This window comes from Colius striatus, chromosome 1 (genome assembly GCF_028858725.1).
Source record: "Colius striatus isolate bColStr4 chromosome 1, bColStr4.1.hap1, whole genome shotgun sequence".
NCBI lineage: Eukaryota > Metazoa > Chordata > Aves > Coliiformes > Coliidae > Colius > Colius striatus.
In genome coordinates, this window is record NC_084759.1 from 96020616 (window position 1) to 96033474 (window position 12859).

The following is a 12859-nucleotide window of genomic DNA, read 5'->3' on the forward strand; positions in this document are numbered from 1 at the left end:
TGCTTTCTCCCAGTGCTTGCCCCTCTTGAAGAATGGAAAGTGCAGAGTTGCTTTGCCAAAGGCAGAAGCAGACAACATAGATGATGTGTCTCTGGGCTCTGCTTCACTTCGCTCTCCTGTTGTTACAAACTCCTCTCACAGTTTTTACTTTGACTGTCAGGTGATGGCCTTGCCCAGTGCCTGGAAGTAGAGGGAGGGTAGAGCTGTATCTGTAAGATCCCTGGTGATGTGAGAGGTATCCCGTGCTAACACATGGGGGATCTTTTCCCTCACGAGTAGAGTTACTGAGGTGTTTTGAGTTAAACCAGTTAAAGTTTATATGCTTTGGTGAGGAGTGGGGTAGGGAAGTGTACAGTGTTGAGAGAACTTGTAATACCACTCACTGGGAAGATCTGCTATTGCAACACGTAGCAGAGGGCTGGTTGGGAGGCAGCGCTGGGAGGTGGAGACCCTGCTATTGCCTGGCCCATGACTAGCAGAGCTGGGTGTGAAACTGCCAGGCACGAAATCAAGTAGGAGCTGTGGCAGTTGAGGAAAAGGTGAGAGAAACGGACCAGTTGCTGGTGCAGAGACGTAAATAATCTGTGATTTTTGCGTAAATATAAAAATATATATATTTTAATTGTGTGGGGGTGGTGAGGGGGGAGGGAATCAGTAGACCAAATATAGGTACTTGTCAGTAAGACTCCAGCCCCTTCATAAATAGGAATATTTGCTTCTCAGAAACTTCTCCTTGACCTTTAGTGTGAATTACAAGAAAATTAAATGAATATTGTTGCCAAACTCAGAACAGCTGTACATTTGCACTTTAGCTGGTAAAATACAGCAGACCCCATTGTGTTACATTTATGGTGAATGGAACAGAGGTAGCAGAGGAGATATTCTGGAGGGTTATATCAAGTAATTTCTAGCCATCAGTGGGTATAAATGGCACAAGCTCTTCAAAACACTGAGCCTTTAAATGAAAAATTCAAAAGCCTGTTGGCAAAACACTATGGAAAGTAGCTGTTAGATTCAAGGGCGCGTTTTCTGTTTGGCTGGTTACTGTTCATTGCTGGATTTTGTTTGTCCCAGAAGGGCATAGGGGTACAGTTTAGTACTTTGGTTGGAACGTGCTTTACCAACAGAATCACTCATGCCTGCAGGGTAGCAACTGGTGTGGCTAATGGCTTATTTATGTATTATTGTCCTATCCATTCTATTACAGAAGCTCTTTAAGGCCAACGGGCTTTTTCATTGGCTATGCTGATCTTTCTTTCAGGCACAGACTTATCAAGTGCCCAGAAAAATGTCTTGAGAATTTTCCTTCTCCTTTTTTCTTAAGGGTTGGAAGGGACCTCGAAAGATCATCTAGCCCAATCCCCCTGCCAGAACAGGACTTTTCTGAAACTAAGAGATATGTGATGTCTGTACAGAATTTACTCCTAAATTTGCATGGTCTGGCAGGCAGAATCGTGACTGTCTCTAATAAATAAGACCAACCACGTTAATTTCAGCTTAGATAAAGAATTCCTGTTCAGAGTGAGCTGCAGAATGCCTTTGTTAGCTGAAGGAGCCTTCAGTATACAGTGAAGTAATAGTTTGTAAGGGTAGATCTAGAAACTGGTATTTATGAATAGTTGTTTTGTATAAGGATTGTAGTACTGTTATATATTCTGACATGTCAGTATAATGCACTGGGTAATTTTCTTTTGGGTTTTTTTTTCCCCTCTTCCCACACAGAGTGTGTAGTGGCATGTCACAAGTTTGTTGAAGTCAATGCCCTGGGTCTGACTGTAGCTGCCCTTAGCAGCTATGACTCCAACATGAGAGCAGCTGCATATTATGTCCTGGCTTCCTTTCGTTCTCACCTGGAAGGAGCTCGCTTTCGTGAGAAGAGTCAGGTAAGACTGAGCTCAACTCATAGTTTGCCAGATTAGGCATTTTAGGTCATGGACACTTATGGGAGGGTCGCTGCTTTACTCATCTGTCTAAATGCACATGGTGAGAAAGCCAAATGAAGGTTTTTTGTCCTCCATGCCATTGTTTTTCCTCTGTCACTTTGTGTTTCCTCCTCTTAAAATCAGTGGACGGAAAAAGGGGGTAAAATGTGTTTTAGAAATTCCTAAGAATGTTATTTGTAGGAATGAAAATCCTAATGGGGTTGCTGTTTGATTTATGGCCTCTGAAACATCTCAAAAGCTTGTTTATGTATTCTCGTTCTCCTGTTGTATTTGTATGGGTTACGATTCAAGCTTTTATCCCTGGATTCTTGTGTTTCAGTTGCTGTATCTCTTGGACACTGTACAAAATGGAATCAGGCAGCCAAACCTCAGATTCACCTTTTCTTTGTCCCTCTACATCGCTCGTGTGGCACAGCAGATTCTGAAGCCAGGTACTGAAACCTCCTGTTTGTGTTGAGCTCCTGTGGGGAGTTGCTGTGCATGGAGTCATGTCCTCTGCTGATACTGGAAGATGAGGTACCTGTGGCACTAGGAGGAGCCATCAAGTGTGCTTTCATATGTTTCAAAGAAAACCTGTCAAGGCTTGTGTAGACTGCCTTGCTAGAAAAGTGGGAAGTGCCAATTCGATTTGTGTACTGAACCGGTCTGACCCATTAGAGATAAAGCCGCAACCTCCTTTTTTTGGGGTGGAGATCAGGCAGAGGACTAGATGAGTAAAACTAGGCGAGTGTGTGGGTCCCGTTTGGCAGATCAGGGTAGGTTGACCCGAGTCTCCTTTTGTCCTTAGACCCTCAGTCAACATAAATCACTATTGCAAAGGAGAACTGTAGCATCAGGGAGTAGTTCAGCTTGGAAGGGCCCCTGTGAGGTCTCTAGCTAAACCCTCTGCCCAAAACAGGGCCAACTGTGAGGGCAGACTGCCTTGCCCAGAGCCTAATCCTAGAAAACCTTTGGATTGATCCTGGAAAGGCTCCAGGGATAGAGACTGTATAGTCCCTCTGGGCGTTTTTTACCACTGCTCATGAGGGACATGTCTGGTCTGTAGGTTAAAAACTATGACTGCATGATGTGAAGTGTTAGGCTTGAAATGTGGAGAGATTTGCCTTTTACTTTGCTACAGATTCTTGTTTTGTCAACAAAGTAACATATTTGCTGAAATCAGAGCCATGTTGAATGTTTAGCTTCTCACCTGCTTTGTCCACACTGGTGATGAGCTTTTCATTTGAGAGGAGAGATGGCCCACGATATAATAACCCTTAAAGCAAAAAGTCTCCTCACTGTAATTAATGTGCTGCTCTGACAGGTAGCTGAAACACTGGCAAACACAGGTTCCACTTATTTTTCTGCAGGATTCTGCATTGTGAATGTTGTCCTCCTCCACAATAACTATTCTTTCTCTTCACAGAGGAACACATGTATATAAAGGTAAACAGATTCCTTCTGTCACACCAGTATTTGGACCTGAGGAAAGTACCAGGGTTTTTCCAGCTTTTCTACAGTTTTGATTTTGAGGTAATGTAAGAAACCCATCTAATTCTTCAGAAAACAATAGAAGAAAAGCCCAAAAAATGCAATGAACTCTTACTCTTCCATAAGTAATCAATCAGAGGCATGGGTTTTTTGTTTTATATTGAAGCTAGAATTATTATTTCTGTGATTGTTCTTATTTGATGGTACCACTTAGTGAAGTCATGAAATGTGCTGTGCATGCTCTGTAAGCACAACAAACAGAATGTCCTGCCTTAGCTACCTTACATTAATCTTTGAGTTTAGGTTATTAACATTGAGTTCAACTGAGGTATTTTAGAAACACCAACTTTTAAAGTTCCATTATCAGTGTGTATTTGGGCTGCTGAGTAACTGCACCAGATGGGTGTTGTTAATTAGATTTGATAGGGGTGAAGAATAAGAAACTCAGAAAAAGCTGTTAAGTACTGTTCAGTTGCTCCCAGGGAAGCAGTGTTTTTTTGCTCTTAGAGGCAGGCATGATTTTGAAGTGTCTGATGGTGGTATTTTTCTTATGGCTTCCAGTACAAAACAGAACGTGAGTGGATTCTCAGATTTCTTGGAGAAGGGCTGCGTGATAAACATTGCTATGAGCTTTATGACTACCAGAGGATTTTCCAGGTCATTCTTTCCTTTTTCAACAGTCCTTTATGTGATGAGGGCTCACAGGTAAGAAAAAAAAAAAACGACAAAAATACCCACAAAACCACAAAAGTTTGTGAGATTTGTAAAACTTGAATATGAGGCAGAAAGGAGCAGCTGACTCTTCCCTTGCCCTCTTGAAAATCTCTTCCTTGTTGATTTTATGTATGTGTGGAGGGGGAAATAATTGCTTATGTCTACGCCAGAGTCATATCCTTGTCCCCTGAAACTGGAACAGGTCCCTGCCATCACAGAACCTCACTCATTTTCATCAATTGGTGATCTGGCTCTAGTTGTATTTCTACTGCTTTATGAACAATATTGCAGATATGTGCTTTTTTAGATCTCCGTATTCCCCAACCAGTCTCTTACCTGTACAGTCATTTAACAGGAAGAAAACTTGCATGCCAGAGCTCTCATCACAAAATCACAGAATGGTGGGGGTTGGAAGGGACCTTTAGAGATCATCCACTCCAACCCCCAGCTAAAGCAGGTTTCCCTCCACCAGGTTGCACAGGAATGTGTCCAGTTGGGTTTTGAAAACCTCCAGAGAAGGAGACTCCACACCCTCCCTGGGCAGCCTGTGCCAGGGCTCCCTCACCCTCACAGCAAAGAAGTTTCTACTAATTTTCAAGTGGAACTTCCTGTGTTCCAGCTTGTGCCCATCACTGGGCACGTGTTTCCCTTGTCCTGTCACTGGGTGCTACAAAACAGACTCACCTCATCCTCTCAACACCTGCCCTTTGTTTGTGTTGATGAGGTCTCCATTCAGTCTCTCATGCTGATATGCATCCGTCCTGGTAAAACCAGTCTGTTAAAAGTATCTCATTTAGGTATCAAAGTCTTTTACAAAAAGAAAGATTTGCCCTGGCTACCTTAACACGTCTTTTTAAGAGCAGGGTCTCTGTGTATGAAGCCTTGAAAAGAGAATGTCTTTTCTTCCTTGGGGTTGCTAAGAACATGTGGCATTTGGTGATAAGTTCAAGTTGATCAGATCCTAGATAGCGATCAGATTGCTAATTGCATCCTTCTGAAAGACTGATAGTAACTAGATCCTGGCTATATTCTAATTTGGTAAAAGAACAAACTATGTTTTCTGTTTCAGAGACGTATTCTGGAGATACTACAAAATGCTGCCCGTGTCACCAGAGCTGCCTATGAGCTTATACAAGATCACAGCCTCCTAACTTGGATAGTGCACATCTTAGAGAAAAGGTAACTAGGGAAATACAAGTGAAATAGGAACAGCTTTACTGCACACAGTAGAAAAATTATACAACTGAGTACACAAACAAGGGTGGGGGTATGGAAGTGGGCTGTCAGCAGTGTGACACTTGGTACCTGGGGCCATACTGGCAGAGCTTGCTGAAGTCTGAAGCCTTCCCTTAGTATTTCTAAAAACAAAGTCAAGGTGCTTTCAGGTTGTACTAGTGGGGATTATGGTGAGGAGGGGCTTCATGGTTTGATAACACTTTCTTGAAAAACTTAAAAAATCTAAGCACCTCATTTTAGTGTAAGTGGCTCTTCCATTGCAAACATCCACAGTTAATATCCTCTCATAAGACCTCCTACTGGCACAACAACGAATTCAGGCTGTCTGTGAAATTTCTCCTCACCCACCTTCCTCCTCCCATTGCCTCTCCTTCACATGCATACACACACCTGCCCCCACACACACACCTCTACACGCACCTACACACACACACACCCCTACACCTACACACACACGCCCCTACACACACCCACACCTACACACACACACCCCACACACACACACCTACACCTACACACACACACCTACACCCCCCCACACACACACACCTACACCCCCCCACCCCCCTACACCCACCCACACCCCCACCCACCCACCCACCCACACACACACACACAATCTCTTTTGCATAGAATTCCCTGGTTGGTTCAGGCAAGGTTTCAGAATCATCTACAGTACAGTTGGCCTGTACAGGTTCCCTGCAGTGCTCCCCTGTTGTGTACCTGTCTTTGGTACAATGTGGTATGTTTGGAAGTGAAAAAGCCTCCGGCACCCAATGCTTCCTTTGCGATTGCATTTTTAAGAAGTATTCTTCTTGCACTCTCTGTACAAGCACAGTCTTAGGACTCTTCATCCTAAGAATGGCAAAATAAATACGGCTCCTAATACTGTGCTGTAAGCATTTCTGTTCCTGTCTTAAGAACATAAAAGAACCAAACTGTCTTGAATAATAACTGCTCTAGAGAAATGGTGGCAATGATTGCAGTGTAAGGAAATACTTGGCAGGGCTGTGTAATGAAAGATGCAAGTCAGAAACCAGTAATCCCACACAGGGCTGTAGTACACCTCTGTGTTTCCCCAACGGCAGCCTGGCAAGAGGAGGGCAGTAACCAGGAACTCTGCCTGGCTGGGGTTTCAAAGGGTTCTGTCACCCTGATGGTGTTGAGGCTGAGAGGCACCTTTTGCTATTCACAGCTCTCGTAGTACATTATAGGTGATGGGCTGGTTCCTGCTTAGGATCTGCATTGCAAATGAGTGTTTGCTTCTCTTTTTCTCCTTTTCAGATTTCTGGAAAACAAACTGTTAAATAGAATTGTTTCTTTACTTCGTACTCTGTGGCTGACAAACTTAGGAGGCAAAAGAGAAAACAAGAATCAATCCCAGGAGAACAGGAAGTTTCTCCCTATTCAGCTTGTAAATGAATTTCTGTATGTTTTGGTCACATTAATCAAACATATTCGGTAAGTCCTTTGGTTGGTTGGTTTTAAATTTTTTATTAATTTGCATCTTATCCCTTATCCAGTTTGAAATCTATTAAGGCCAGAAGAATTTCTTCATCTCTGGTAGTTTAATGTGACTTTTATCTCTTCAGTTTGAATGTTGAATAGTGAAATTTGATATGTCTTCGACAGGAAGGTTTATCTGTTCAGATACATGAGGAATGAAAAAATACCCGTAATTACTGGCCATTTTTAAACTGCTTTGTTTTCCCATTTTCCTGCTGGATTAGAGCCTGCAATTGGCAATGCTGTTTGCTGCACAGATCTTTCATGCTCTCTGACGGTTTAGACTTTCTGTGTCTGTACTACACGTGCAAACTGTACAAGGAGAGACTGTGCAAAGTTCTACAGGACAGTGTCAAGAATGGGTCACTCTCTTCTGTCCAGATCTAGAACACTTAACCTGTCTAAGCACAGCAGTTGCAGCAGGCATAGTGGAAGGCAAATCATAGAATCATAGAATGGTAGGGGTTGGAAGGGACCTTTAGAGATAATCTAGTCCAACCCCCCTGCAGAAGCAGATTCACCTAGATCAGTTCGCATAAGAACATGTCCAGGCGGGTCTTGAAGACCTCCAAGGAAGGAGACTCCACAACCCCTCTGGGCAGCCTGTGCCAAGGTTCCCTCACCTGAACAGTGAAATAGTTTTTTCTTATATTTAAGTGGAACTTTTTGTGTTGCAGCTTCATCCCATTACCCCTTGTCCTGTTGCTAGATACAATAGAAAAAGGGGATGTCCCAACCTCCTGACACACCCACCCTTTAGATATTTATAAATGTTAATATTTATAAATGTTAATACCCAAATGGGTAACTACTTCTCTTTGGGTTCATAATAGCACCTGGCAGCTCTTTGTGCAGGCAAGTATTGGCACAGCCTGGAGGAACTTATGTTTATTTCCTCAAAATGTTGAAAATTCATGCAAGATCAGGAAGCATAGGTAAAGCTCCAGGCCTCAGGCCTTTTCCTTGTGTGCCATCTGCCTTTGCTCCTTACAGGCAGGAGTTGCAAAGATTATGTTTCATGGTCCATTGTTCCAAATACTAGTGGAGTGAAGCACTGGGGGTTCGGTGGGAATGAAAGTAATTGTTATTGGCATCCTAAAGAACTGCAGGGGAAAACTGTAGGAAGAGACTAAGGAGAACAAACCTGTCCTTTTTAATTGTGTTGTGTTTTATTGTATTGTATTTTCTTAATCATCAGAAAACATGTGGTGCTGTTGTTTTCTGTTCGTAGGACTAATTTAGACGCAACCAAACTGACTGAGTTTCTCAGCACGCTCAGTTCTGTGCTGGAATATCGTGCTATAGTGGTTGAGGCCTTCAAAGGAATGAGCCGGTTCACTGTGAATGACAGCGTCCTCTCAAACAAAGACGTGCTGCTGCTGCTGCAGAAATGGAGCGTCGTCAAAAAGGACCTGCAACTGCAAGAGGATGTGCAGGCTCTTGCTCAGAAATACCAAATCAAAGAGTTGCTTAGTAAGTACTAAAATGCTTCAGAAAAGTACCTGAACTTTTTAGGCTGTTATGAGATGTTACAAATGAGGCAAACTTCATAGGAAGTAGTATGAATACCTTTGTGTTGGATAACCTGGTGCAGCTTGGGGGAGGAGGAACAGGAAGCAGAAAGCCTTTTTTCGGGTCTTGATTGTAGTGGTTTGTAACTTCAACACAATTCTGGAAGCTTTGGAGAAATACAGTTTTAAAAAAGGGAAGGAGTTTTCAAGTGACACTTAGTTGCAGATCTAGAGTCAAACTTTGAAAATTCTCATACAGAATCACAGAATCTTAGAAAGATCATCTATTCTAACCCCAGTGCCAGAGCAGGATCACCTACAGTAGGTCACACAGGAACTTGTCCAGGTGGGTTTTGAGTGTCTCCAGAGAAGGAGACTCCACAACCCATCTGGGCAGCCTGCACCAGCACTCTGTCACCCTCACAGTGAAGTTTTTCCTTATGTTTCTTTAGAACCTAGTCTTCAATTTAAAAAAAACCCCAGTGCTTGGAGGCTTTCTGCCCAGACTTGAACAATTCTGAGTGTGGATGTGAGATATGAGTGAAACCTGAGTGGAAACTAGCAGTAAAGCAAGAAGAAGTGAAGTAGCTCATTTTTCTTACTGTACTGTTGGAAGAAAGCAAAGATACATTTGGGCTCATATGACTTCTCCCTTGTTACCCCTGTGTGTAAAATGTAAAATGAACCTTGTGGTGGGAGGTGTTAAAGAATGCTGATTTCCTACAAATACAGCAACTGCTTTTGATGCACATTCCAACTTCTATAGGTTTCTTTAAATCAGTTAAACTAATTATTAAAGTATCGCTGGGATACTTTAAAGGATAAGGGATACTGTAAAAGCTTTAGTTTTACCCCTTTAGTGTCTTGCTGAGGGTTTTTAGAGAGTTTTAGAGAGTGACATCTCTAACTTACTAAGTATGTGGTTTTGAAAAAAAAATCTGTTGCTCCAGGCCTCAGGAGCTTATAAAGCATTTACAGAACTGGATCCTTATCTGAAATGTTGTTTCTGAGGTTACATTTTTCAAGAGTTGTCCCCATCCCCCACAGCTGCTGGGGAAAACTGCTGAAATGTATGGAGTTAATTTTAAGCTGCAGAGTGCAACATGATAGCAATTGCTGATAACTTTCTCAGTGACTCCTCCAAAGCTCCTCCCTCAAGTGCTCCAAACTGTTACTGTTTGGGTGTGTTTCTGCTGCCACAGGCAGCCCTGCATCAAAAAGCTCAGCTGCCTCTCTCTTCCCTTGGGGCATGAAACACTCAGTTGCCCTTGGTTGCCGGCAGCTCCTTCCCATAGGCAGGTGTGCGCCAGCCCTTTGCTAGCCTAGAGAGCAGCATCTCAGCTTGCTCAGGAGATGCCACAGATAACGTCACTTTCCTGGGAAAACCACACCTTACAGACCTCTGAAATACATCCTTGGCTTCACTGGGCTCTGGGCCAGGGCCTGGGGTAAGCATTGGAGCAAGCTGCCCAGGGAGGTGGTAGAGTCCCCATCCCTGGACATATTTGAAAGTTGTGTAGGTGAGGTGCTGAGGGACATAGTTTAGTGGTGGGCTTGGCAGTGTGAGGTTAGTGATTGGACTTGATGATCCTAAAGGCCTTTTCCAACCAAAATGACTTTATGATCATTGGTCACCTCCAAGTTTGGTGATCTGGTTCAGCAAAGCATTTCAGCCTATGAATCACTGGGAGCTGCCTGTAGCCCATTTGCTGTGAATTGCTAAGCTCAGCTGCTGAGCGAGGCCAGTACTCATCCTTTTAGCAACTGAAACAACACAGCATACTGTCTTTCTTGCATAATTCTGTATGAAGAAAATCCTCCAGAGTATCTGATGATTGGTTTGTTGGTGTTTTTCTTCTTGCAGAAAATATTAAAGAGAAGAACAAACCTCCAGCCTCATCTCACATGCATCATCACAGTCGGAAAAAGAACAAGATAGAAAGAGAAGACCCGTGTGCTGCAGACCTGGAGATCTCCGAGCTGGAGAAATGCAGGGATCATCTGAATTCCATATTTGCCCACTGGGAGCCTGTTTTCCCAGCGCCAACTGCCAAACACGGAGGAGAGCCCCTCCAACCTGCCGAACTTGCGGATGAACCAGTCACTCTGACCTCTGCCTGCACTTCTTTAGTAACTAAATGGCTCCTAAAGTCTGTGGCCGAGTGCAGCCTGGATAGGGAAAACATCTGTTTAACTCTGCGGTGGCTGCAGAGCTGCCTCTTGCCGCAGCAGGCGGCGGTGCGGGAGGTGCTCAGCTGCCAGGCGCTGAGAAACAGCATCTTCAAGTTTTACAGCCAGGTCTGCGAGGCTGCCAGTGGGACGGATGGGCTCCTGACAGAGCTCTCTCTGTTCAGTTCAGTCATGCTGCAGCTAATGGATGCTCAGGGCCTGACCACCAACAGCTTGCATGAAGCCGTGAAAACTTTGTGCCTGTCAGGGATGGCAGAAGAGGATGCAAACAAGAAAGGTAAGTTGTGTTTTTCTTCTCTCTCACATTACAAGGCAGCGACAGTAGAAAGTAGGTAGTTCCATGTTGGGGGTTTTTTTTAATCCACCAAAACAGTTTGAAGTTTTCCCATATCCACTGGTGCTCATAACTTCCCAAAATAAAAGCTGTGGCTTTGGTGGTGTGGCCACGGGGGTTGGTAGCAGAGTAGGGTCACACTGTGGGGGCTCCTGACAGTACAGCAGGCATACTCCTTCAAAGCACCTTTCCATTCTAGGATGGAAATGGAGTTCAGCAGGGTACAAAATATGTCATTCCAAGCAGAAAAATAGTCTGTAACAAAGGAGTCCACTTGGGTTCTGATCCATATGCTGTTCAGTGTTATCATTTGATAGCAAAAGCCACTGGCCAGATTTCAGACTTTGAATTTAAAGAGGTCAGAATGTTGTGCTAGCAAGAAACTGTTTTCTTGCCTTAGCGTTAGGAGGTTCATCGACTTTGCATAGACAAAAACCCCACAAATTTTCGGTCTAGGAAACTTATTTTAAAACCTAGGTCTGGTGGTAAAATGATTTGGTTTTGCATAACTGTGTGGAAATAGAAGAATATCTGTTCTGATTTTTCTCTGCTTTTTCTTCCACAGCTGTTTGTGTATTCCTGACTTCTGTTTACATTGGGGACATATGGCTTGGAGCTCGGGAGCCTGATATGTTACTAACCCATGTCAAATTGGTCTGCAGTAGCACGGATGAGAAATCAAACGGTGACGACTTAGAAACTCACAAACAAGAAGAAACTATTATGCCTCTTTGCAGAACCTTTTACTTGGCTACATTGGGGCATTAATTCAGTGAAATGACACTTAATCTTTAATGTTATGTGCTCTGCCTTCATTGCTGCGAGTTGTGAAGCCCTCTTGAACTGTTCTCACACAAATCTAAGTTATTTTGTCATAAAAATCAATATTTTATTACTCTGTGCACACTCTGAGGAGGGAAATTGTATTTAGCATCTCTCTGTGGAACATTAAAGCTATAATTTCTCTTTTCTTGAGTAGTGTGGCACACTGAACGTTATTTATATCATTTTTATTACAGGCATCTTAAACTTTATGAAGATCCAAACCAGACAGATTAGTGCATTGCCTCTGGATGATATTTCAGTCCCCATGTAGTTAATATCCATCCTCTCCCCACTATAAAGTGGGGAAAAAGGCTGCAGAACTTCACCACAATGTGGGGTAAGTGCAAAGAATGAATAGTCAGAGGTTTAGCCACAGGTATTTAATGTTTCTTGAAGAACTCAGTTTATTTCATGATATATGATACCAAAACCAGTATGAACCAGAAGACTGGACACTGCACTCATGGTGATCTGGGTTTCTTCTTTTTTTTGTTTAAATGAAATGGCTTTAGAAAGCATTTCTGTCAGAGCTGGTCTGGTTTTATTCTCCTTTCTGCTTTGTTGGGATTTTAATTAAGCCCTTCACTTGAGGAGGAACAACCCCATGCACCAGGACAGGCTGGAGTTGACCTGCTTGAGAGCAGCTCTGCAGAAAGAGACCTGGGAGTGCTGATAGATAATAAGCTAAATATGAGCCAGCAATGTGCCCTCATTGCCAAGAAGGCCAATGGCATCCTGGGATACATCAAGAAGAGTGTGGCCAGCAGGTCGAGGGAGGTTCAGCTCCCCCTCTACTCTGCCCTGGTGAGGCCTCATCTGGAGTCCTGTGTCCAGTTCTGGGCTCCCCAGCTCAAGAGGGACAGGGTACTTCTGGAGAGAGTCCAGCGCAGGGCCACCAAGATGATCAGGGCACTGGAGCATCTTCCTTATGAGGAAAGGTTGTGGGAACTGGGGCTGTTCAGCCTGGAGGAGACTGAGGGGGGATCTCATTAATACTTACAAGTATGTAAATGGTGGATGTCAAGGGGTTGGGGCATTCCTTTTTTCTGTTGTATCTAGTGACAGGACAAGGGGTAATGGGATGAAGTTGGAACACAAAATGTTCCATTTAAACATAAGGAAAAACTATT

General features: G+C 43.5%; 1 protein-coding gene across 5 annotated transcripts in view; it reads left to right on the forward strand.

The window, feature by feature from the left end:
- Positions 1–12859, forward strand: part of URB1 (URB1 ribosome biogenesis homolog) — a 64246-nt gene that overhangs the window by 45956 nt on the left and 5431 nt on the right. For 4 of the 5 annotated variants that reach the window (XM_062001914.1, XM_062001929.1, XM_062001934.1 and 1 more), the window contains 9 exons: positions 1723–1883; positions 2263–2374; positions 3349–3455; positions 3975–4118; positions 5197–5306; positions 6648–6824; positions 8101–8342; positions 10245–10847; positions 11470–12423. In XM_062001914.1, the coding sequence (XP_061857898.1) occupies positions 1723–1883; positions 2263–2374; positions 3349–3455; positions 3975–4118; positions 5197–5306; positions 6648–6824; positions 8101–8342; positions 10245–10847; positions 11470–11672 (1859 nt within the window). In that variant the 3' untranslated portion in view covers positions 11673–12423. Of the gene's footprint in view, positions 1–1722; positions 1884–2262; positions 2375–3348; positions 3456–3974; positions 4119–5196; positions 5307–6647; positions 6825–8100; positions 8343–10244; positions 10848–11469; positions 12424–12859 lie in introns of those variants that run through there. The other variant, XR_009819220.1, reaches the window with a different exon arrangement.